Consider the following 25,393-nt stretch of genomic DNA (forward strand, 5'->3'; position numbering starts at 1 on the left):
TTGTTTTTAATATCCTTAGATAATATTTCTTTATTTAGTTTTACTTAAATAATCTGAATATCTATGCCACTTTAACATAAAACTGCATTATACTTTTACAACAATTCTCTAAAAAAAATACACTTTAATTTGAAGATGTAATGGAAGTTATGGCACCTAGAAACTAAATGAACTCTAAACTGGGACATTTCAAATTGTAATTTACACCCGGGCTTGCATTTCTAAGCATGTTATATTACCAATTTATACATTTCTAAAAAGTATGCAAATGTCCCATAAGCATGCTGACACAAGTGTTTGCGTGCTGTGCTACACTGAACATTATCCACAACAGTTAGTGTCACATTAGTGCTGAAGATTGTTTTATATACACTATAACACAGTCTTCATTTTATTGTGCTTTGATTGGTCTAAAATTGAATATCCCTTATTGCTTCATGTATATAAGCTTATACTATTGATGCTATTATGTACGATACGATACGATACGATACACTACGGTGTACGGTCTGAGACCTGCTCTATATATAAAGCGTCTTGAAATAACTTCTGTTGTGATTTGACGCTATACAAAAATAAATTGAATTGAATTGAATTTAACTATATTGTCAGTTTGCACTGAAATTAATTTTGCATCCATAGGCAGCTCAGTTTGAGAAAAAGTACACATCCAATAGACATACTGTTACCATATACAGACAGACAAGTAAGACCCATCAGACAAAAAACTAAATACATCACCATTATTCATACATAACCCATTAAAAAAATTACCATCTGTTCTCTGGATTTACATGTCCTTAGCAGCACATTAATTATTATTTAGCAACAAGATGTAAAACTATGAGCAAAGTACCAGTACATTTCAGTAATTACCACACAAACACACACAACTTAACTTTGACAACAGTGACCTCTACTGGTATTACATGTTAACAGCAGATCATAGGAAAACATCCATAAAGAAGTAATTACAATAACTGTGCAAAAATAAATAAATAAATCAGCATATATGATACATAATTCTTTATCATGTTGAAGGATTGGTTCCATACAGCTTCAGTTACAGTTAAACCCTGCTTTATTAAACGTTATTAAACCCAACACAATAACATTAAGTGCTTCTGTTGTGTGTCTGTGGTGTTATATAATGTCAGTATTTTGCAATAATAGTTCATTATTTCGTCAGATAATTAAACTCTTGGTGGTTTTGATGACAGTTGAGTCTCCACAGGTTGCACAGTAGTGTTTTACAGGTAGAGAACTCAACCTACCAGTCGAGCAACATAACTCTTTATTGTCAACCAACAGATCTGTTGGCTGAGAGCCAACGCCTCGGACCAACAGACCATAACAACAACAACACGTGCTTCATGATGTACAGCTAAACTTTTCAGCAGTAGTGACGCACTTTTTAAAACTTCTGCTAACGCTACAACACAGTTCAAAGGACCCTAATGACTGTTGTCTTCTGGTCCTGGTTAATTCTGTTGTGTGGTCTGCCTTGTCACGCTTCCTTGTTTATGTTTTTTCACAGCCTCAGATTTGTTTCCACCCTCGCTAAACCCGTTTCGCCCCCGCACTGACTTTTGGGAAATGTAGTTCCAAGACTTTGTAGAAGGCGTTGCTCTGCGTGTCCACCCATTACCACTAAAAACTACATTTCCCATAACAGTGAGCTTTGCAGTGTTGTTAGCGGATAACCTGGGGCTGGGGCATATACTGCAATAACTCTGCAAACAGCTGCCTCGACGGAGGGAACAAAACACCGGTGAGTTATAGTCCTTTATCTTCGTGTTAGTGATGTTAAAAAGCTGCTGAAGATAACTACTTAACGTTGTCGATACGACACGTTATACGACGTTAATAACTAGCCTGTGTTAAGTTAGTTAACTAGCTGCGAACCAGCCGTTAGATGTCGTTATTTAACGCTAACAGACGGAGCTAACCCTAGCAACGGTTAACGGCTGCTATGTTAACCGTTGTTATCTCTGTTGTCAAGGGAAACGGTGGAGGTTTCTCATCGTCAGGCCGCAGGAGAGCTGGCTTCATCTGTTATAGCTGCTACTGTGGTCTGCCACCCATAGAGGGCGCTGTTCACACCTGGTTATCTGACTATAAATACATTGAATAACATTTTATTAACAACCAGATGTGACTCATAGGTCATGTAACTTCAGTATCTCTATACATTTGTGCCACACAACAAACCAGAAGTTGTCTCCAGTGAAGGGTACTTTCTAGTACTCCACATTTTTATTTTTTTTATTTTTTTATTGAATAAATTCAAATTTACAAACAACATGGCTCATAGATCATTGCATTAGAGTAAAAGGACAAGATGCATACAGAACAAGAACAAATACAATATGTAAAATTATACATGTAAATAATAATAAATTAAATTAAGGGCTATAGGGCTGTACCTGTAATTCATATTCTTCTATTATACTAAGAAGTTTCAATGCATTTTGGTTTTTCATGACTTTAAGGGCTTTTATGTAAGAAAGAAACTCAGAATGAAACTCATTAAACCTATAGGTTTCACTTTCATATACTTGGATTTGTGCAAATACAATTTTCCAAGAATGAGAATGTTATTCACCAGAAAGTCATCTTTGTTATTGTCCATAACAAGTCCATAAACAATGTCCTTTTGAGAGAAGTTTCCTAGATGAGAAACTTTTGGGAAAAAACAGTCATGTATATATCAAGCCATTAAGCTCCAGAATACATACAATAAAAAATAAATGATCAGTACTTTCAGTATCATCACAAAATACACAGTTATTGGTTTCAATTCCAAATCGTTGTCGCAACAAATCACTGGATGGATACACTCCATTTTATATTTTAAAATGCAGTACTCCACATAGTAAAGTAGTATAGTGAAACAGTTGCAGGCTGCTTGGGGTCAGGGTTTTTTGCTCAATCAGATGTACCTCCTGATTCAGAATTAGATGTTAGTGTCATTATTTGTGACACCTCGCTGACAGGCTGGGTCAACCCATTCATTTTCATCAAATTAATAAAGTAAATTAGTAGCAGATGCTTGTACAAGACTCCTGTTTTTTATTTTTATATATACTTTATTTTTTGTTGTTTAACATAACAAAAAACAAACAAACAAACAATACAGACAACATGAGACAGAAAGGGTCATCCAGAGTGAGCTGACATGCTTAACATCATATAACAATATATACATTTGTAAGAAAAGAAAAAAGAAGAAAAGAAAAGAAGCTATGTTACATAGCAGTATGCAAGTCCGTGGTTCCTTAGAGACCCAGAATGTCCTTTAAAGTCTTAGAGGTCCCTGTAGTCCAACATCATTCAAGGGAGAAGGAAGCAAAGTTTTCCACAACAAAATACATATACAATAAAGTCACTTCACATCTCCATTCACTTCAGGTTCGAGTAAGATTTCCAGTTCTTCCAATATTTTTTACCTTTTTTGATAAGGCTCATGTTTTTTTAATGTCTTTATAGCACTTAATTAACATATCTGACTGTCAAATACACCCCAAGAAAGAAAAGCAAATAATCTTTATTTGTATAGCACTCTTTGAAGTTTATTCTTGTATGTCATATTTTGATAATTTACAGTAATAAGATAATTTTGGACTGGTTTAACTGAAGTTTTATGACACTTATTTTTCAGATTGTGACACACTGACTTTATCTTTTTCACCACAACATGCTGTCTTCAGTGTTTAACCTCTTTATCTCCTCTAGATCCCTGTATATTGCTGACAACTGACAGAAATGTCAGAGACGTCAAGTGATGCAGAGTCGTCCTGTGGCTGGACCATTATCAGCAATGAGGTATACATCTTTTCTTTTTCTTTTTTCCATAACAGAAGTTATCTCAAGACGCTTTTCATATAGAGCATGTCTAGACCGTACTCTGTAATTTAGAGACCCAACAAGAGATCCCCTTGGCGGCCAGCTGCTTCGACCGGTTGGGCTGAGAGAGAGATGAATATAATAGAGTGGTAATAGAAATATCAGTAATAATACTAGAAATATGACTACTAGTAATAATAAAAGCAGTTGTAGTAGCAGCAATAATAATTTAATTTTTTTAGTTCCTAAACCTAACTATTTTAAGTTGTTGTTGTATTTTTGTTATTATTATTATTTACATTTTAAGGTGGCAGCAAGTAGATATGGGTTTATTACAATCTAAAATTAAATTAAATACTAAACTAAAATTATGATTAATGTCTGAAATTAAGATATGATTATCAAATCTCAGGATTAGTCCAGTATCACATTTAATCAAAATGAGACTCGCTTGATTATGTCTTATCTCTCTCTCTCTCTCTCTCTCTCTCTCTCTCTCTCTCTCTCTCTCTCTCTCTCTCTCTCTTATCTTAACATACAAGTTGATCACAACTTTCAGCAACTTGTTGAACATTTTGACAATTTCTTCCCAACTCATTTTTGGAATTATTGAGAGAACTTTTATATTGTTTTATATGTTAAAACTTTCATTTGATTGTAATAAAGTACTTTTAGACATAGTACACTGATGTGACAGGAAAAAAATCCCATAAAAGGGGACATTCAACATTTCCCTAGAATGAATGATCTGCATTTTACTCTTTTATTACTAAAATCCAAGCCAGGGTTTTAGTAATAAAAGAGTATTTTTGCACACAAAAAACAAGCTGAGGTTGGGCAATTAAAAACTATTTTTGCAGTTGCTGTTTTTCTCTTTTTATGGGATCTTTTTCTAAATAGTTTTTAGCTATATATACAGTAAATATATATACTATGGCTGTCCCAAATACCATTTTTTGGGCTTTGAAGCTTTGGTGAGAAATATTCAAAGGTGTTCAAAGCTTTGCGGCACGGCGTGGCGTGGTGCAGCGTAGCAAGCTGCCATGTTCTTCTGTCTGTCTGTCTCCATTTCCCCCGTTTCAGTACCCCTGCCGCACTACTGTACACATATACACACACCTCTACACACAACAAACAGCGATATCCGTCTGAGAATAACTAATAATAGTTAATGTTGAATATGAATAATGAATAATCTTGTGGGATTATTCGTTATTTCATTGGCTATTTTGGGATTTATACTTTATTATTACATTCTTATAATTAAACAAAAGAAAAAAAGCATTTGAATACTGATTTGGAGGTCGATTACCATGGCAATGGTCTAAGCATTCAGGGCAGCCCTAATATATACTATACTGTATACTGAATACTGTATGTCTGTATATATTGTGTGATTTATTCATATTTATCAGATGATACAGTAGTTATGAATCTTTTTCTTCCATCATGCTCAGTTTAAATGTATGCTTGTTGTGTTTACAGGGTTCAGATATCGAGACGTTGGGATTGGAGGCTACAGTGGAGTATGGAGCAAAGCTGTTAGAGCAACCTCCAGTGGAGGAAGCAGAGCTGCAGGATAAACAGGCTTCTGCATCTAATGGTAAAAGTCCTCATACTATTTATTTTTGTCTGAAAACACTTGACTTGCTGCTTTAATTATGACATGTCATTGCTATAACATATTTTTGCTGCATGATTTAGTACATATTACTTTGTAATCATTATTTTTTATTTATATTTATTATATGACTTTCAGCTCGGTGTGTTGAAGAGAAGGTTGCTGAGTTGCTTGATGAAACTCTGGAAGAACAAACCGTAGATGATGCTTTAGAGGTGAGAAGACTCTAAAAATAACTTGCAGAGTGTCTATAAATAATCCAGACGCTGCTCCCTTTGCCTTCCATCTTCAACATATTGTATCTTCTCCAGGCCGGAGACAACACCAAAGGGAAACAGCATGTAACTGTGTTGACCTCCAGCGATCATTCGGACATTGTGACTCTTGGAGACCTGAAGGAGGAGGAGCACGCTGAGGTGGAAGAGGAGGCGGCAGCCAACGAGGAGTTTTACCTCGGCACCTCCTGCAGCAGCCAGTACGCCTTCACTGCAGCAGAGTCTGGTAGGGCTGCAGCACCACACACACCAAGACACTGATCTACCTTCTTGTTTTCTTTAGCCAGCTGATTTAATATCACAGCCAAAGAGTTAACATGGAGAAATGAGACACATCAACACAAAAACGTTTTTCTTTGCCTGTTTTCTACGTCGCCAAAGCAGGTTTGATGTTGAGTCACTGGAAACTTCCACAGAGTCTCGTGAAGTTAGGCTACCATCTGAGAAGTCAGCTCACTGGAGGCCGCTCTTTTCCAGGTGTCTGATTGAAACTGGAGTGAATCTAACGTGATGCTAAGCTAGCCCAGCAATGCACAGAACTAATCCTGATCAGTTTCTGACAAGAACACACACTGTTTAATGATGTGAACCAGCTGTGCTTCTTTTAAAAAGCATGATCAATCACATATGAAGAAAATGTGTTTCCAAATGTGTGCATGTGTGAGTATTTGTAGGTCTGGCTACCTTAGAATAGAAGTGTAATTATTAATATCATAAATGTAGTGATATTAAGGCCCCCCTCCAGCCAGTGTTATTACCTGTTTTTCGGTAAACGTTCTTTCTCAAACAGAGAATGGGGTTGTGGTTGATAGTCAGATGTTGTAATTCATGACCATGGCAACCTGATTATATAATTTTTCAACCCAGTTTAGAGGAAACCAGATAGAGTAGCTTGAAGAATTGGCACCGACTCACTCTCACTCACTCTCTTCTTTACCGTCTCCTCCTAGCGAGGTGATACGGATAGACATGTTGCAGAGGTCTGACATTTGAAATGCAGTTTTGGGACGCTTGAAGGTCCCCCGTCGACTAGCCCCGGCCACTCTCACCTCAGCTCCCAGCACCGACACCGCACCAAGCTGCACTGTGATTCGTTTATTTCTCTAAAGGGACTTTTTGTCTTATTTCATCTTTATCTCAAATCTGGCAAACAATGTGGCTAATCAACTATGCCAGGAAATGACTCAAATAAATATGACATATCATAGAAATGCCAAAATACACTGGAGGGGGACTTTAAAATGATGGTGAAATCCAGTCACTCTAAGAATTGTGAACAGATAATACACAGCCAAATACTGTAACTTTGTCCGAAATCGCATACTATGCACTACATACCCAATATATGTACCATAGTTAAACATTTTGTGTGAATAAAAAGTAGTATGTATCTTTTCGGACGCACTGAGCAGTAATTTACATGGTCACTTCCTGAGAGCATCCTTGCCGGTTAGAGACGTGTAACCATGGTAACCTGTGCCAACCTCATGTGACCAAAATGGCAGTTTGTGAGAATTAAAGTCTAAATTAACTTAGAATATATATTACACCTAGCAAAGTGAAATCTTATACTTACAGTTAAATTGATGTTACAGAGCTGTCCGTCAACAACTGTTATGAACGTTGTCGTCACTACCGCATTGCATTGTGGGATATTTATGCCACCGTAGTGTCCAGCGTTGTATGCTGTAATATTTCACCGGAAATAGTATGCAATTGGCGTTTCGGACATACTAAAATATCTCACATACTGTTTTGGCGTACTAAATAGCATGTTAGTGTGGAATTTCAGACGCAAGCAACAACACATTATCCAGGAAATCCAACACAGGGAATTTAGGAGAAGTGTTGTTTTTGGGACAGCTTTTGTTTTAGCTGTCATCTGCTTAAAGGGATGATTTGACATTTTGGGAAGTATGCTTACTCGCTTTCTTGCAGAGAGTCAGATGAGAACAACGATACCACTCTCTACAGATGAGAGTGATATGGATCCTCTCATCTGACTCTCTGCAAAAAAAGTCAATAAGCGTTTTACCAAAAATGTTGAAGTACTTTATTCCTTTAATGTAATCAAAAACATTTCAGAAACACAAAAAATAAATCAAGAATTTTGCAGCAACATTGTTCAGCATTTGTGAATGAGTGGATCTTAATCTGCAATATTTGTTATCTGCATGATTAACCTCACTTACACACGCTTTCTGAGCCTGTTGTTTTTGTATGTACCTCTTTTTCTGTTAATTTCTTTCCACCAAATAATCCCACGAACCATAACTTTGTGTATTTTTTACTGTAGGTTTCCCAGTGCAGCAGCCTGCAGTGACAAACTCAAGCAGCAGTGAGGATGAGGCAGGACGAGGCGCCAGCACTGTTGTCCGAAGACGAAGGTTGAGGAAGAATACCACGAGCCTCGTCACAGAGTCTGAGGAGGAGGTGCTGGAGTCTGGCCAGAGTGAGGAGGAGGAGGAGGAAGAAGAGGAGGAGGAGGAGGTCAAAGAACAGAAGCAGCAGGAGGAGGCAGAAGTTAGAAGTCTGGATGTCCGAGTGCAAGGCCAGGGCAGCAGCATCCTCAACAGCTGTATCCTCATCGCCCTCGTCATAGCCTTCAGTATGGGCTTCGGCCACTTCTATGGTGAGAAGTTTACTGCAGAACTGACGTTATTGTAAATGTAGAAAGTATACCTAATTTTAACAGTAATTTCCAGTTAGTAGAAATGAATGTACATATTTTTTATTGCCAGATGATTTACAGTACAGCACCTTCATCGTCTGTGGCAGATCAAGTAATCACAATGGTTTTCAGAGGAATTTACGGGCGCTTTCACACCTGTAGTTCAGTTCATTTGGTACGGACCAAGGGAAGAAATGATGCGTTGTTGCATTTTAGTTCTGGTCCAGTTCCTGTTAACACTGCCTTTTTACAAACGAACCAGAGGAGTAAACATGCATGTTTATGCAGCACTTTAACGCTCCCAGATGACTGGTGCAAACGTTGGGGAGCGCACGGACATGCGCATGATCGGCGTTCTGTGAGATTACTGTCACACACTTTTTAATGGAGTCAATAAACTGACAAAGTGCACAGAGTCGGATGCAAGCACAGCAGTTTTAACAGCTTTTGACCTATTACTCAGGGAAAATATCCGCGCCGACTTGCTCATACACATGGCCTTAATTACAGATTGCTCTGAACAGATTTCACAATCGGCAGATGGATTTAGTAGTTTAGCTTTTGAAATCATGCTAAAATCGCATATCTGCTATCATAAAATCGTCTGGGTGGTTTGTTTGCTTTCACACCACAAACGAGCCGCGCCAGTTTGAGACCACCATTTCAGGTGGTCTCGGTTCAGTTGTTTGGTCCGCACCCTAAATCTGGCTTTGATTGATGGCCTCTCTGTCTTCTAGATGTGACGTTGTGCTTGTTTTGCTGATTATCTTTTATCTGTGTCAGTCTCCCGTTGCAGCCTTAGAAATGTCTGTTTCTTTCTCTTTAGTTTGTTTGTAAGACCAAGTGCAAGAGATATCTCAGCGGTTCTCATCTTTGGCGGGAACTACAGTGCTTATGTGTACTTTTAACCGTTTGTCCCACTTTTGATCCTCATAACTGTTTCTCTGACTTTTATAGACCACTGTAGACTGCTGCTTCACCACATGTAGACATGCTTCCTAATGTTAAATAAATATGTAATATGGAAATAATCTGTTTGTGTTAACAGGTACACTCCAGATTCAAGAAAGACAGAAAACTGTGGATAAAGTCAGAGTGAATGAACTTGATGTTGTGAGGGATCTGATTCAGCTACATGTTGGAGAACAACCTTCAACAATCCAGGTCAGTGACGACACAAGTCACAACTCAAATATGTATTTTTGTATTTACTTTATTCTTAAATGCTTGTTCAACCAAACAACAGATTATTAATAAATCAATAATATTTTTTAAGTGTCATTTTTAATTAACACTGTGTCAGAGAAGTGTTTGTTCAAATCTGGTTAATCTTGAGGCTGTAATTTGTAGTGTTGTATTAGCTTACATTATATTGACAGATAATTATTATATTTTGCTTGGTATGTATGTAAACAAAGTAGACAAAATACTTTGAAATAAGTTTAAAGGGGTGTCCCGGTAGCAGCGGCCCGGGGTTTGAATCCGACCCGAGGCCCTTTGCTGCATATCATCCCCTCTCTCCCCCTTTCATAACTATCACTGTCACTATCAAATAAAGTCAAAAAAAAGAAATAACTTTAAATAGAATGCAGTCAAATTTATCACAAAGCCTATGGGCCCTGACACAGCAAGCCGAAGGTCGGCTGTCACCCAGTTTGGGGCTGGCCGTGAGCGTCTGTCGGCTTAGTTTTTGCAGTGTGTCCCACACTGTCGGCTCTAGGCTGCCCGTATCAGGGTTTTTGGCCAATTCAGCATGTTGAATCATTCAGCATGTTGGCTGTAGTCTTGGCGGCGTGTTAGAGTGCAACTTTTTGGCCAAGATACAGGTGACGTGTGGCAACACAACAGGTGGCCTTCATCTGCGCTAGTTCTCTGATGTCATTTTGGTGTGTCTGTGACTTTAATATCTACCACTGAGTTGAGTCAACACATAAGAACTAAAGAAGAATTCTCAAAGTAAAGTAGTAGTTTATTTCACCAGACCAAAATATTACCAGGAGCTCATAGTCAAGTACTGTAGGCCTGAGTGTAGGTGATTTTGATGGATTTTAAACAATGTTTATTAAAATTCATTGCAACAAAAAAAAGTTTGAATTTAGTTTTGTTGTTCACCTACTTATTCGGGTGCCAGATGATTCACATATTGAGTGATCATTATGATCACCTTCAACAATCGTGACCCATATAACAACGACTTTAATGGACCATAACTTGTTTCTTCCTTTTTTCACTCAGGTCCAGAGGAGCGACTTTGGCCTTGATGAGCTGGATGAGCAAAAAGTTATTTCACTGCTCACAGAAGTGATTGAGAAGATAAAGACGGAGAACCACGAGCTCAGCATCAAACGGGCGCACATTCAGGTAACTCGGAAGTCTGTTGACTGCTTTGGTAACATAATAAGGAAATGTTAGTAACAGGCTTTGGGAGTAACGGATTACATGGAACGGCGTTATGTAATTAAGATACTAAAAAAGGTAACTGTATTCCGTTACAGTTACAGAAAAAAAAGACCTAATCAGATTACCGATACATTTGGTATAAATGGAGATTACTAGCAGAATTACAATTTTAAAATACATTTAAAATAGAGAACAATATACTGGGGCGACCTCTAGCTCATCCGGTAGAGTGTGTTCCCCATGTAGGCTGAGTCCTTGGCAGCGGCCCAGGTTTGATTCCAACCTCTTGCTCTTTGCTGTGCAGCATCCCCTCTCTCCAACCTTTTCTGTCATTCTCCAGCTGCAGTAATAAAGGCAATAAAAGTATATATACAGTATAAGTAAATATACTATGCAGTTGCGTACACATTACAACACTTCAGGACACGAGTCGAGCCGCAGCAGATCAGGGAGGGAGCCGTCAGGTAGAGGTATGCGGTGTGGACCATGATAGTGAAAAAATGCTCTCCACTGGGTAGAAATTTCATCATTCTTTTAAAGCAGTGTAAGTTAACACAAAGGTGGATGGTTTGCGCACTTTCCAGTTCATGAAGAATTTTCTTTTTGCTGAGCGGCATCCGAGCAAGAAAAGACGGTTTGTAGGAAATTAACGTAGGCGCTAATAAAGGACAAACCAGGCAATATGCATGTAGGTTAGCATTTTCACAACTGGAAGGCACAACTGTACTGTACTGTATTTGTTCCCCTGTTCTGCTACAATATATTTTTTCCCATCCCTGGTTATTAGTTACAAGTCAAAACTGAAGCAGAACTCGGTTTCACTTTTCTTCTTGCATTTTGTTTTATCAAAAATCATTCAATTCAATAATCATGACTCATGTAAACACCACTTTAAAAGCCATAACTTTCCCTCTTTTGTTTGTTTGTTGTTTCCCTTCTTTTCCCGTTAAGGCCCAGAGAGATGACCTGCAAATGTTGCTGAAACAGAAGGCTGAGGAGAGGACTAACATTGTGTCTCAGCAGCAGATATTGACAGCTGAGAACCAGCAGCTGAAAACCTCCCTAGAGCGTGAAGAAAAGTCCCTCTCCACCCTACAGGAAGAGCTGAGAAACCTGCACTCTAAGATTAGAGATCAGGAGGCGATGGGGGCCGGTGCCAACTCACTGCTGTCAGAAAACCAGAGGCTGAAAGACCAGCTGGAGGAAGAGAAACGGCTGATCCAAAGCTTCCACGGCCAGAGGGAAGACATGATGGCTGAAGCACAGACACTGAAGAAGAAGCTCAACAAGGAGAGAACGGTTACAGATGAGCTGAGAAGAGAGTTAAATGTGCGTAGAAGTCACATCCCCAGAGGTGGAAAAGAAGCTGGTTCAGAGGCAGAAGAGCTCCAGTCACGTCTGATGGAGCTGGAGAAGAGACTGGGCTTCGAGCAGCAGCGCTCGGACCTGTGGGAGAGGCTGTATGTGGAAAACAAAGAAGACAGAGCTAAAGGAGACAGAGAGTCCAAAGTGAAGAGAACAAAAGAGAGCATGACAGGGAAAGTGAAAGAGACATTTGATGCTGTGAAGAACTCCACCAAGGAGTTTGTCCATCACCACAAAGAGCAGATAAAGAAAGCAAAGGAAGCCGTGAAGGAGAACCTGAGGAAGTTTTCAGATTCTGTCAAATTAACTTTCCGACACTTCAAGGATTCAGCTTCGACCATCATCAACAAAGCCAGAGGCTTTTATGACAAGAGACGTGGTGAGAAGAACACAAAAGAGTCGTGGCAGCACAGATCCCACAAGCCTCATCCCAGACACCAGCGCAAATTTGACGATTCCTTCCAGGGAAACCACAACACTCGAAAATCAGGAGATAAAGTTCACCAAGATCAACGTCAAGATGCCCACAAGGCTAACTCGAAAGGATGCTCCGGCATTTTCGACTGCACCTACCAGGAGTCCATTGGTCTCTTCAACAAAGCCATGGAGCCAATCAGAGCAGACGAATTTTACCAGCTGCTGGAGAGCTACGTGCAGCAAGAAGTCGACCACTTCCACCACTGGAAAGAGTTGGAGACGTTCATCAACAACTTCTTCCACAACGGAGTCTTCATCCACGACCAGATGCCGTTCACAGACTTTATCAGCCTCGTGGAAAACTATCTGACTAACGTGCACGAGTCGGAGTATCATGGCCTTAATGGCGACGTGTTCAGAGATCTTAATGAATTCATCTACCGGCACTTCATGGGAGAGACTTACAGAAAAAGCCATGGCCCAAAGTAAGTCACAAAGTATCTGAAATTACAAGTAGGAGTCGACCTAAATGATGCTAAAAGTTCCCAGCTTAAGTGTTTTTCTTATACTGTGGAACTTCCCAATCATTTCTATAGACTGTATAAAGATGGACGACATGACAGCTCCCCAAAAGTGAAGCCAAAACATCTCGATCGCCCCCTGGTGGCTGGCTGCAGTATAGGTCATAAAGCCCGTCTCCTCCATGTTAGTTGATGGGACATGGGCCAAACTAAAAAGTCAAAGTACACGTCAAATACATTTTTCCCAAAGATGGTTTCTGTAATTTTAGCTCGTTTTTATCACGCTGATGTATGTTCAAGTGTTCATTTTTCTGATACGTTTGGTTTTAATTAATTATTATTGATGCTATAAAAAGGGGGTGAGACATCCGATTGGCAGCTGTGAGTCTCTCCCGTGATTGGTTCGGGTGGGTGACCTCGATACCGCGGCTCCACCCCCCCGATCACTACTGTGCAGACTCTGGGTACATCCAAATTCTCTTAATTGCATCTCTGTTTCCCTCACTTGCATCTTTTCCTGCTTGATTTTGAATTCATGATTTAATAACCCAGACTATGATCATTGTGTCTTTTGAACACTGGAAATTATTTATTAGGCTGAATGTTTCAGGGAAAATTGAAATAATGTAACTCATATCAAACCCGACGCTCAGGAATTATCCGCTTCTCATGTGACTCAAATGACGATTAATAATGTAAAACGTGTTTGTTGCTGACAGACAGACTCGCCTTCTCTCTCTGGCTTTAACTGTATCCATAATAAAAGTTAAAAATTACAGATAATTACAGATAATGAAAAGAAAAATCTTTTTAATAAATGCAGAAAGCTGTTTTAAGTCTGTTTGTCAGTGACAGGCTGCTTCAGACGCGGTGTGTGAAGGAGAGATACTACAGGTCCTTCTGCTGCTGGAACACCTACAATTAACACAGATTTTAACTAGACGGTGAATCAGAAGACAACTAAAATATAAACCGTTTAATCTGTTAACTGTCTTCACTCCAGTATGAAACTCCAGCGATGTTGAGAGGTAAAGTTATCAGATCAGTCCGATCGGCAGCAGCGTCCAATCAGTAACTGATATCCAATAAGGCAGGGGTTCTCAACCAGTGTGCCGTGGCACACTGGTTCTCAACATTGGTTGAGAACCAATATCCCTCTCTGTCAACACGGAAGGTGTGCCTCGGAAATGTTTTGACAATCACAAGTGTGCCTTCAGTTGCAAAAGGTTGAGAACCCCTGCAATAAGGGGGCATGTCAAGCTTCCGTGAAGGCTGCTCTCGTGTATCCTCGCTCATCACTCCTCAGAGATCTCTCCTCGGTCTTCGCTCCTCCCTGCAGAAATAAGAGCTTTGGGACGGTCTTCAAAATGGTGCACCAGAACAACTTCCGGTTCAAGCGAGGATCGAGACAAATAAGAGACTTGGGATGTACCCTCTGGCTCCAAATGACGTCAAAAGAAAATATGCTTTTAAAAGTTAAATATTTACTGCAGGTACAGGACGTACAGCTAACTGATTATGAGCAGGTCTTACTGCCTCTTACTTCTCTCAGACTTAGGAGCTACTTTTAGTCACTTTTTAGAGCACAATCTTTTCTTAAGTTTGTGTTGAATGTCCCTTATAATTAGATGCTTATCCTAGCTCAGTCAGTTGGAGGAAACTTGCCCTCGTTTTCTTCCACTATGATGCTGCAGCTTGTATATAAATGATTGTAACACCCTAATCTTAGTGCCATGTATGTTTTATGTTTGAACCACACAGCGGGCCATTTGAAAGACCCGACACAGACTCGAAGGAGTCAAGGGCGAAGCACCAACAACGAAAGCAGCAGAGAGCCAGATCTCGACCACACAGCGAACGCAAGTGGAGTCGATCAGGTAGAAACGCAGACAGACACATGGCTGACGTCAAAATAGAACTGGGTCCGATGCCATTTGATCCCAAATACTGAAAATATCTCATCTGGTTTAATATTAGAGTTGCAAATTCTATTCTGGGTTGTATTTAGAGGCAAAGTCTCATTTTGTTTTTTGTAAGTTTGCACATTGTTAACTTTTTAATGCTACTGAACGTCCTTGAGCTGTTTTGTGTTTAGTGAAGTAATCGTTATGCTTGAGAGAAAGATCATATCTGATGTAACATGAGGAGTATGAGTTTATTTAACATTTTACAAATGTGAAGATAAAACTTAATTTTCTTCAACAGACAATTATTGAGCAGAGAAATGTTGATTGGGATTTTTTTTTTAAACAAAAATGGAAAATATAGACAAGTCACGCTTTTGGATGTTTCTGTGTACAGCCATGTAGTTGTTTTAATTGCTTGCTGCTACAAAGACAGTTTGTGTGACGGGTTGTAACTTGCTTTCATAGTTAAGACGCAGTTTTTTAACATTCCACCTCAAGCTTGTTTTAACTGGACCTGGCAGTTTTATTTACACGTGTTGGGGGAAACAATGACTGGAAAATTAACATCACATCAAATTTAGTCGTGAAAATAAAGACATTAGATGTTATACATTTGACACATTTGACAATTGGTATTTAAAAATAACATTTATTTCAGTAGTAAATCCATATCATGTGATATTCTCATTAAGGATAGAAACTTGCCGTTGTTCCAGTGTTTGTCAGTGCCTTTCATAAATAAAGATGCTTCCTCCAACTCTTCCTTCTGGAAAATGAGTATGAAATATCTCTGCTGTCCTCACAAACTTATTCCCTTGCAAAAAAGGAGAGATTTCCTACAACAAAAAGAACACACACATATCACACATACATTTTGACAGATACATGGACAAAAATCATTTGTGAATATCTTACCTTCTCCAAAACGTCAAACAAAACCAGATGAGTCGGTAGAGATGATTTGTATGGAAATGACGTTCTGAGCCAGCGAAGAGGTTCGTCGTAGAACTGGTCTGCTTCATCGATGTAACCTTCCTCTCCGAGATATGGAGGACACTCCAGAAACCTCATCTTCATCGGGCAGTGGACGTGGCTACAAAGAGAGAGAACAGTCAGCTGCTGCACATAGCATGTCGTCAAATCAAGTACATCACAAGGTAGGAAGTTATGTCTACACAATCCTACATTCAGATGTGGACCTTGGCCTTATTTACTTAATCTTTGACCAAATATTTCCAGATACAAGTCACAATTCTTAACTTTATTTTGCATATAGACACAGTTCTTGTACAGCTGCTTTTATTAAAGACAACAATCACTGCTGCATTAATAAGTCTGGCATATTTAGGTAAATTTACAAAAAGGGTTTTGCAGAAAACATGTTAACATTCCTCACAAACAGGTGTGCAGTTGATCATAAAAATGTCACTTCATTAAAGGAACAGTGTGTAACATTTCAGGGATCTATTAGCAGAAATGGAATATAATATTTATAACTGAAGGCCACCGGAGTTCAAAGCCGTGGTACCGCCAGCCGCCGTCTGACATCCGTTGAGAGGCAAACGGCGTTACCACGGTTTTTGCACTCAGCGGCTCACGTTACCACAGTCTTGGAAAGTGTGGAGTGAGCGGAGGGGTACATAGTTGGTTTCAATCTGCAACCACATCACTAGATGTCGGCAGATCCTTCACACTGTACCTTTAACAGCTGTTCTAGATATTTCGACTGTGTCACACATATTGAAACATATGCTGTCGTCGAAAGCCAAGTGCACAGGTTTTATACAAGTTTCCTGATTTTATTTTGCAGTTGTAAACTGTAGACAATGTTGATTAACTTAAAGCTGTAGTCACATTTCCTACGTTTTATTTTGAAAATTCAGAACCAGAGCATTGATCTTATTTTGAAATAAAAAAGATTGCATTAGAGTTCCAAACCTGTAAAACGGCGTTGAGTGGCAGGGCATGAGGAAGAGGACGTCCGGCTGCGGAGGGGCGGAGGCGCTGCTGACATCGCACAGTGTGTGGAGGTGGCTCATGACGTCCAGTGTGCCTCGCTGGTGGATCAGGCCGGTGTACAGAGCTGCAACCAGGTTGCTCACTAACAGGACGAACGCAGCTGCTTGTCGCCACGCTTTCAAGTTAGCCAAAGATATCCCTGTAGTAGAAGAAGTATTAAAACACACATCTGGCTGTTCATTGTCACAAAGACATGTTGGATGTAAAACTTACCACAGAAGATCATACAGAAAGGCAGCACGGGATAGATGAATCTGAACTCCTTGTGTGGAAGCAAACTGAAGGAAAGGATTCAAACATGTCAGTTTGTTGGCCGAGCAGAAATACAAACTGATAAAAGTGACATCTTGGTCTTAAAGGTGCCCTGTGGAGTTTGTTTTTACCACTAGTAGCGCTACGGAACAATACTTTTATGAACAGTTCCCCTTTTGTGTTTCTTCTCACGCTCGATACGCAGTCCTGTCAATGATTTCACAGCAATACACTGATGATGGGTGGCAGCAACACGCCAACAACTACAGCAGTGTGCCAGCAAAGGCAGTTTAGAAGAGGACTGCTAGCAAGTAAATATGGATGCAAACAATACAGATTTCAAAATTAACACAAAAAAAATCATCTTTTCCAAATGTTTCATGAGGAAGGAAATCCATTCAACACGTTTGTTAGATGAATAACATCTCACTCATCACACAAAATGAGAGGATTTCTTTTGGAAAATGGCACCTGTGGGGTAAATCCTTGTTTCTGATTGGCTATTCTTACTCTGATTAATCATGTGATCACTTGACAGCTGCTCTTAAATGTTACTGCAACACTTTACTGTAATAAGAAGCAGTTCACTCTTGGCTCTTTAGTGTAGTTCTTAGGAGTTCGATGCATACGGGCTCATGAATGTGATCACAGACGTTTTACCTGTAGACCACGATGGTCCAGACGACCGCCGCCAACAGAATCTTGTATCTTTTGAAGGCGAGGCTGCACCCGTGAAGAAAGAGCGGAAGATGAGGACCGATCACGACGGCGAACCCCTGAGTGAGGTACCAGTGCCAGGGATGAGAGCCGTAGAAATCGGCCACACTGTGGAAGACGTTAAACTTCAGGAAGTTGAACTGCACCATGGTCCACTGAGAAACAGAGAGAGCAACAGGTACATTTGACTTTATAAGCAGCAGTTACTATAATCTAAAAATCACAAGATGGATTTAAAGTTTTACCTTTTCATAAAATATACAGTCGATCACTGTTGAAATCACAACAGCCAAAGCTCTGGAAATGAGGAAAAAAAAAACATTACGCAATGAAGATGTGAGGATGAAATACAGATTGAGTTGACAGGAGATTAAAAGTACAAACCCTATAGGCATTAAGCTATGAGTGATGAGCCTCAGTTTGTTATCTTCCAGCCAGAAATGGTACACCAGCAGAGGAAACCAGACAATCAGGGCTGTCGGTCGAACGACGACAGCCAAGGCGACCAGGGACAAATATATTTTGCTGGAAAAACATCAACAATGTGTCTGTAAATAATCTATTTCAGAGAACAAATGAATTAAAAATGAGAAAGACGGAACAAGACAAGACCTGTTGTGTGTTTTGGATCCAGGGAGGGGATAGTAAGAAAGAGCCAGACAGGTGATGGTGGTCTCCATGCTGTTGGTCAGAGTCCTGGTGCAGCAGTACCACGAGAACCACGAGCACATGTGGCAGAAGAACTAAAAACAAGAAGAAGCAGGAAGACAAGTTGTGTATTTTAGGTCTCTAGACAGCATGAAACCTCGGGGAGATCTGAACAGACATAAAGGGCTGTTTGGAGAATGAACTGCAGTACGTCACACAGGTGAACTCCTCACCGTCCATTTTGCAACGTCACGACTTTCCAACGTTCGGATGAGGAAGAAGAACTTTACATCTGCAAACGCAGCGAAGAGTGCTTGGATTATTCGTGGAATCCATATCTGCAGAACCAACCAGACCAGGATTAGTGAAACAAATACATTTGGTCAAAAGACATATAAAAGTTGTCTGCATAGAAAATATGTGAACTTGCCAGGAGATAGACTGTGTCGTAGTTTATGAAGTATAATATCTTGTATATGAATGCAAAGAAGAGCGGATATGTGAATCCTCTTATTCCTTCCTTCCATTCCCAGGTCAGATACCCATAAGTCACACTGTTAAGGTTGGAACTGCATCAAATAATGAAATAATAAAACAAGAATGTGTGTTGTGAAGAGGACAGGTGGAGCTGATCGAGTAGGAGCAGGAAGTGGGAGGAGCCGGGCTTTATCAGAGCCTATATATGGGATTGAGTTCAGGTGTGACGCCTTTGCATTACCTGCAGCAGAGCCAGCTGGGCTCTCTACGGGCAACAATTGTTTGAGTGAAAATGTGAGTTTCCTTGCTCTTATTACATTTATGTCCACAGTACCTCGATGCTTCAGTTAATTCTGTTAAGTTTCAATGATGTACATTGTTTTAAGTCTTGTCAGTTATAGGGTAGCCACATATTTGCTCCCTATGTATTACATTTTGGTGATAATACATGGTACATATTTTCTGTTTAGATAAAAGCAGCATCAACTGTGCCAGCCTCACCTGTTCCATGTCTACAATAAATTGAATTGTACTCTACTGGTGTCCTATTGTGTCTGACCATGTTGATCACAGTACCTGGTAATCATTATAACCCTCATACAGTCTTGATTGGTGAATATTCTACAATGTGTGTGAAGACAACCTGAAATCATTACAAGTTACAGTCAACACAATAAAGATTTTCCTTATCGCAGCCCTTACTACACAGTCAGTTGCTAATAATAATCCAGAGCAGTCCAGTCAGAGGTGCAGATGATAATGTCAAAGGATATTTGAAGACCATCCGATGGGAAACCTCCAGAGACTGCCAGTACTCATCAGGGACGAAGCTGGTCTGAACCAGGAAGCAGTTGATCAGTCTGAAGGCCACAGAGAACACAACCACCCTGATCCTCAGCTCACCTGAGGAGGTCAACATAAATCACTTCATATTAGTGATATTACTGATTTATTTTCATCACTACAGCACACAGTTGTCTGGTCCCCATCACCTCAATCTACAGCTGTGTTTTTAATCTCACATGTGAGGAACCCACCTTCGTTAAGAGCACCTTCATCCTCCTTTGAGTACAGCTGGGACTTTCGTTTCCTCAGTTTCACATCTTCCACTTTATTCCCAAATTTCAAACGTGGCCGGATGTTCTCCATCTGAACATGTCTGCTGCCAACACAGCACACCTGTCAGGACTATACAGTACACACCTGTCACCTGTCAGGATGTAACTCCAGTGTGTTCAGTCAGTGATCTCTGCAAAGCAATCAACTTTAAACAGACTATAAATGAGCGGATAGTATCAGCTGTTGGTCTCCTGCTGCGGCTGAGCAACATGCACTATGTTAACGCTTATGTAACCAACAGCATTCAACTTCTAGATCTTCAGCTAAACTACAATTAATTAATACTAACGTGAACTTAATAGCACAGAGTGAACTATGCTCATGTTGTGGCTGCACTTCCGCACTCATACTTACTTCCGGTGGAACGTTGTTTCCTGACTTCAAAGTAAAAGACCTAGAAAACACTCAGGTCACTTTTCTACTAAAGTGGTAAATCTATATATCTGTCTATATATCTATCTATAGTATATATCTCTCTGTCTAGTAGATATAGAGAGATAGATATAGATATGAGGTAGATATAGGATAAATATATATTAATATATATATATATATTAATATATATATATAATATATGATATAGATACAGCTATATATCACTCAGTAAAAAATATAATAATGTTAATGGGACAAAAATAAAACTACTCACTAAAGTCAAAATTATACATACAAAAAGATCCCTTCATTCACATTACATCACTACTATAAGAAAGTAGAAATTATGAGCTTTTACTTGACTTACTTTGACAAGTATCAAAATTATGATACTTGATAAAAAATTATGTAAAAAGTCAAAATCTTGACTTTATAGAGGTAGTCATTTTTATTTACCATTAGTATTTTAGTTTTTATTATCCCCTTTCATCCACTCTTACTTTCCCTGGATATGTTAAATGATTTAAAGGTCCCATATTATAAATAAGTGAGATTTTCATGTTTTTTTATTATAAAGCAGACTGAAGTCCTTTATAAATACTGTGAAAGTATCGAAACACTCAATCCACAAGGAAATACAAACAGCTCGTATTCAGAAAATCTGCATTTGAAACAAGCTCTCAGGATTTCTGCCCATTCCTGATGTCATAAATATACAATATTTGGACCCGTGACACAATTTTAAACGTAAACATTCTAAATGTGTCCCAGTTTATTTCCTGTTGCAGTGTATGTGAATGTCATCAACTGACAGGAAGTACACATGGACCCAAGCTGTTGCGTAGCAACGCAATTCTGTTGCAATTCCGTCAAAATGCGCTAAGACGGAGTGTTTCAGACAGAGGGTAAATACAGGCATATTCAGGCTGACAGTATGAGAAAAATAAAGGTTTTTTTAACATTACAGCATGTAAACATGTTCTAGTAGAAACACAAAATACAAGTATGAACCTGAAAATGAGCACGATATGGGACCTTTAAACTCTCTAGTTTTACTATAGAAGATTTGTTTTTCTTTAGTTAGATTAGGAGATTGGGAGAAATGTTTTATTTTCAATCCAACAGAAGGCGGAAATATAACTTTTTGGATGCAAACCCCCTCTATAACCAGTGACCCAGCAGGTCACTGCTCAGTCCTCCAGGTGGCAGTCTGTAGCTTTCTGCTGTTCTGCCATAATTGAGAGTAGAAGAAGAATGCCTGCTTGCTGCACATTAGACTGCTTGGTGTCCTTGTAGTTGTCTCTTGTGTTGTTTTACCTCTGTGTCCTTGTGTTTGTCTGCGTTTAGTGATTACAGACTCTTCAAATAAACCGCTTCCTCGGTGAGTTATGAATATGAGATTAAATCCCCTGCAAAGCATCTAAATTGATCATGTTTGTGTTCAGCTCAACTGCTAGGAACTAGGAATCTGTCAAGCTTGCAGACGCAGTGTCCGCATATCCGGTCTGGGGTTTTCAGAATAAGACAAGTTAAAATGTCTAATTCTCAGTGGAAATACTTTTAAAGCAGCAGTACGTGGAAATGGAGCAAATATAAGCCAATTATAAAACAGTCACTATATCCTGACAGTAGAGCATGAGACAGGTAATCTGAAAAAAATCATGTTCCTCTGTGTCCTCCGGTGCTCCTAATGGCATCTGCAAGATTTCACAGACCGGAGGAAAACAACCAATCAGAGTAGAACTGGAGCCTGCTGTCTCTGAGCAGCTGTCAATCATTCACAAACTCTGATCAAACAGTCAAACTAGGCAGCGCTGATCAAATATAAATCAAAGTTCTGTTACTGTAATGTCTATTTCTCTCCTCAAATGTTTTCAGAAACATCTTGTAGTGTACTGTTTAGCTGTAAAATGAGAAAGTTTGTGACCCGGCAGCCATGTTGAGATCAGCTGAAGAAATACCAAGCAGCGCCCACCAGCCGGAGCACAGCCAATAGGAACGCTCTCTCTCTCTGAAATCACCTGTGATTGGCCAAAGTCTCCCGTCACGGGCTAGATTTTTTAAAAGCCTGTAAACAGAGCCATGAGGAGGTGCAGAAGTCTAGTTTTCTCTCAGAACACTTGAATTACAATATGCTAAAGGTTATTATGGAAATTTTGTACAATGATGCCAAAATATTCTGCTTAATGCACGTTTAATGTCAGGGAAAAGATCACTTTTATATTGCACAATGGTATATATGACCATGAAAACTCAACGTTTTGCCAGTCTAATTATTCCATTGAGTTCACTATGATTGATTAAAATATCTATCCTAGAACAAAACATAACTTAATCATTATACAGCTGTCAACATTAGGCACTTTTTTTAGGTAATACTGTCATCGCGTGTTTATGCTAATCTCATCTAAATTGCCTCGTTTCAAATCCATCAAATAAATACAGATTTCGGTCATCTTGTATAGAATATACACAGGTGTAGATTCCTAACAATGTATATCAGATAGTATAAGGTGAAGGGCCACTGTTCAGTTTCGGCTTCAGTCCTTCTTGGATTTGGTGATATGAATCTTGGACTGTGTTCAACTGGAAATTTGGACTAATCTTTATTAAAAGAAGCACCAGTTTCTTTGAGGATGATAGTACATGAAAATACCTCACACACACACACACACACACACACAATTTATGCAGAAATACTATGTGGTGGATGTGCTATTAAAACCGTGCCATTGGTGGTCACAGCAACACAGCAGCTGGCTTGCACTGTATGTAGAGTCGCTAACAACATCCATGCTGCAAGTTATGCTTACAATTTTGCAAGAACATGTAACATTCAACAGAGCGCAGAAGATGCAAAATGATAAATTATACATTCAAAAAAGAGATAATTCATAGTGCCTAGATAAAGTGTCTTGGATAACAACACTTCACTCTTCTTTCAGGATCATCTTGTGTCTCAACATTGGGATTTCTTATTAAAAGAAGTCATGTTTCGAAGAAGGATACCATTCTCACAGATCGCCTTAGCCACAGTGCTGGGAGTCGCTGGTGGTATTTATATCTACAAACCTTATTTTGAGCCGGGGCTGAAAACGTCAGGACAACAAAACCAGGATGTGCCAAAGAAACAGAATGAAACAGACTGAAATGATTCATCACTCCTGGGAAATACTTCACAGACAGAAGCCAGAAGACAAACATCAGGTTGCTGGACTGTCAGAGCTGGAGGCCAAACTAAAAGCAAGACCAGCATGGATAAATTCATGCTTCCTTGGGGTTCTTTGAATGATTGTTAATGTACAAAATAAAGTATTCAATAATTTGACATCCTGAATTATCATCTGTTTAGAAATGACGTGTGTCAAAGTTTTATTATACATCTGTTTTCATTTCCAAAGCTTAAAAAAGGGAAGTAGTTTTAAACAAACTCACATTTCAGAAGTCTTTTTGCCTCACCTTAATGCTGTATGCAAAATGTAATGTTTTGAATGAATAGAGAAATGTTTTTGCATATTGGCTTTGTGAACCAAAAAAACAAACATTATTAGTATGATTCCATGTCTAAGTATGTCATCAAACATGACTAAAGGTGCTGTGAAGTCCAAAACCTAGAAGTATTTCTACCATGGGCTCCGTTGCCATATTCACAGTGCTTTTTTTCCCACAGGGATAAAAGGAGGTCTGTGGTTCACATAAGCCTTAAAATAGTTCACATTTATTTCTACATTGTCAGGGGAAACATCGTGTGCGTACCCTGAAAGTTTAACCAGCACAACATATTTATAAGGTCCTGCCAGTAAGCTGTTTGTGACTGAGGGGATAGATGGAACGGTACCGCGGGAACATTTCAGGAACTTCATATTTTTTATAGGTCTCGCATTGAGTAGCCACCAGTGTGTGTGTGTGTGTGTGTGTGTGTGTGTGTGTGGAAAAAGGAGCTGAGCCCCGCTCTCGATGAAACACCAACACACAGAGAGCAGAGGACAGAAGCAGCGTGCCCATAAATCACCCCACAACAAAGCAGCATCGTTTTTTTCAGTTCATTTAGCTTAGGCACTGTGAAGAAAACACTTATAATGGCAGGGAAAACCCTGATGTTTATTAATTGTATCCACATTTTGGCAAATTTTGGAAATCACCAAGAGTCATAAATCAGTTTTCTGCAACACTTTGGAATATTAAGCGCCTATCTGGCGGCTATTTTGAAAAATGGCTGCCACGGCCCCTCAGGCCCCAAATTAATAGTGCCCCGATATCTATATCTTTTCATAACATATAAACCTACATCTGTGCCATATGTGTTGCTTTTAAAGCAAAATGCACTGTTGTCCTTAACTTTCACTTATAGCACTTAAAGGTCCCATACTATGCTCATTATCAGGATCATACTTTTATTTTATGTTTCTACTAGAACATGTTTACATGTTGTAATGTTAAAAAAACAACTTTATTTTCCTCATACTGTCGGCCTGAATATGCCTGTATTTACCCTCTGTCTGAAACACTCTGTTTTAGAGCATTTTGACAGAATTGCGACGAAATTGCACCAGAATTGCGTTGCTAGGCGACAGCTTGGGTCCATGTGTACTTCCTGTCAGCTGATGTCATTCACATACACTGCAACCAGGAATAAACTGGGACACATTTAGAATGTTTACGTTTAAAATTGTGTAAAGGGTCTAAATATTGTATATTTGTGACATCACAAATGGGCAGAAATCCTGACAGCTTGTTTCAAAAGCAGAGTTTCTGTGTGTGTA

At 39.3% G+C, this 25,393-nt stretch overlaps 3 protein-coding genes across 7 annotated transcripts; 2 read left to right on the forward strand and 1 right to left on the reverse strand.

Moving 5' to 3' along the window:
• The first annotated feature begins 1,643 nt into the window (after nucleotides 1-1,643).
• On the forward strand, nucleotides 1,644-18,147 carry ccpg1 (cell cycle progression 1). 3 transcript variants are annotated; one of them, XM_037792287.1, is made up of 13 exons: nucleotides 1,644-1,771; nucleotides 3,736-3,825; nucleotides 5,332-5,449; nucleotides 5,606-5,682; nucleotides 5,779-5,968; nucleotides 6,124-6,219; nucleotides 8,039-8,374; nucleotides 9,462-9,577; nucleotides 10,649-10,774; nucleotides 11,765-13,080; nucleotides 14,878-14,993; nucleotides 15,966-16,180; nucleotides 18,012-18,147. In XM_037792287.1, the coding sequence occupies exons 2-12, from the start codon at nucleotides 3,766-3,768 to the stop codon at nucleotides 16,004-16,006; spliced, it is 2,592 nt and encodes an 863-aa protein (XP_037648215.1). In that variant the 5' UTR covers nucleotides 1,644-1,771; nucleotides 3,736-3,765; the 3' UTR covers nucleotides 16,007-16,180; nucleotides 18,012-18,147. The 3 variants fall into 3 exon arrangements, with proteins under 3 accessions (XP_037648215.1, XP_037648208.1, XP_037648223.1); XM_037792280.1 differs by lacking the exons at nucleotides 15,966-16,180; nucleotides 18,012-18,147 and having other exon boundaries at nucleotides 1,645-1,771; nucleotides 14,878-15,780; XM_037792295.1 differs by lacking the exons at nucleotides 6,124-6,219; nucleotides 15,966-16,180; nucleotides 18,012-18,147 and having other exon boundaries at nucleotides 1,646-1,771; nucleotides 14,878-15,780.
• Nucleotides 15,653-20,607, reverse strand: pigb (phosphatidylinositol glycan anchor biosynthesis, class B). 2 transcript variants are annotated; one of them, XM_037792298.1, is made up of 12 exons: nucleotides 20,174-20,607; nucleotides 19,910-20,039; nucleotides 19,090-19,207; nucleotides 18,893-18,997; nucleotides 18,624-18,754; nucleotides 18,396-18,536; nucleotides 18,257-18,308; nucleotides 17,955-18,166; nucleotides 17,256-17,320; nucleotides 16,962-17,181; nucleotides 15,939-16,116; nucleotides 15,653-15,859 (listed from the first exon to the last, which is right to left on the reverse strand). In XM_037792298.1, the coding sequence occupies exons 1-12, from the start codon at nucleotides 20,283-20,285 to the stop codon at nucleotides 15,746-15,748; spliced, it is 1,578 nt and encodes a 525-aa protein (XP_037648226.1). In that variant the 5' UTR covers nucleotides 20,286-20,607; the 3' UTR covers nucleotides 15,653-15,745. The 2 variants fall into 2 exon arrangements, with proteins under 2 accessions (XP_037648226.1, XP_037648234.1); XM_037792306.1 differs by lacking the exon at nucleotides 20,174-20,607 and having other exon boundaries at nucleotides 18,893-18,951.
• Nucleotides 19,240-23,958, forward strand: LOC119501749 (protein PIGBOS1). Of its 2 annotated transcripts, none has more exons than XM_037792330.1 (2): nucleotides 19,240-19,430; nucleotides 23,576-23,958. In XM_037792330.1, exons 1-2 carry the CDS (start codon nucleotides 19,260-19,262, stop codon nucleotides 23,777-23,779), a joined length of 375 nt encoding a protein of 124 aa, XP_037648258.1. In that variant the 5' UTR covers nucleotides 19,240-19,259; the 3' UTR covers nucleotides 23,780-23,958. The 2 variants fall into 2 exon arrangements, with proteins under 2 accessions (XP_037648258.1, XP_037648267.1); XM_037792339.1 differs by lacking the exon at nucleotides 19,240-19,430 and adding an exon at nucleotides 21,843-22,011.
• Nucleotides 23,959-25,393: the final 1,435 nt, after the last annotated feature.

The sequence above is a fragment of the Sebastes umbrosus genome, chromosome 2, assembly GCF_015220745.1.
Source record: "Sebastes umbrosus isolate fSebUmb1 chromosome 2, fSebUmb1.pri, whole genome shotgun sequence".
NCBI lineage: Eukaryota > Metazoa > Chordata > Actinopteri > Perciformes > Sebastidae > Sebastes > Sebastes umbrosus.

Bases quoted from the DNA above. Each gene is read 5' to 3' on its own strand.
- ccpg1 (XM_037792280.1), top strand. From the start codon at position 3,766: ATGTCAGAGACGTCAAGTGATGCAGAGTCGTCCTGTGGCTGGACCATT. The intron at 3,826-5,331 runs GTATACATCTTT...TTGTGTTTACAG, and splicing joins GGACCATTATCAGCAATGAG to GGTTCAGATATCGAGACGTT. The intron at 13,081-14,877 runs GTAAGTCACAAA...TGAACCACACAG, and splicing joins AGAAAAAGCCATGGCCCAAA to CGGGCCATTTGAAAGACCCG.
- LOC119501749 (XM_037792330.1), top strand. From the start codon at position 19,260: ATGTGTGTTGTGAAGAGGACAGGTGGAGCTGATCGAGTAGGAGCAGGA. The intron at 19,431-23,575 runs GTGAGTTTCCTT...CTCTTCTTTCAG, and splicing joins ACAATTGTTTGAGTGAAAAT to GATCATCTTGTGTCTCAACA.
- pigb (XM_037792298.1), bottom strand. From the start codon at position 20,285: ATGGAGAACATCCGGCCACGTTTGAAATTTGGGAATAAAGTGGAAGAT. The intron at 20,040-20,173 runs GTGGGTTCCTCA...TGACCTCCTCAG, and splicing joins TGAAGGTGCTCTTAACGAAG to GTGAGCTGAGGATCAGGGTG. The intron at 15,860-15,938 runs GTAAGATATTCA...TTTTTGTTGTAG, and splicing joins TGTTTGACGTTTTGGAGAAG to GAAATCTCTCCTTTTTTGCA.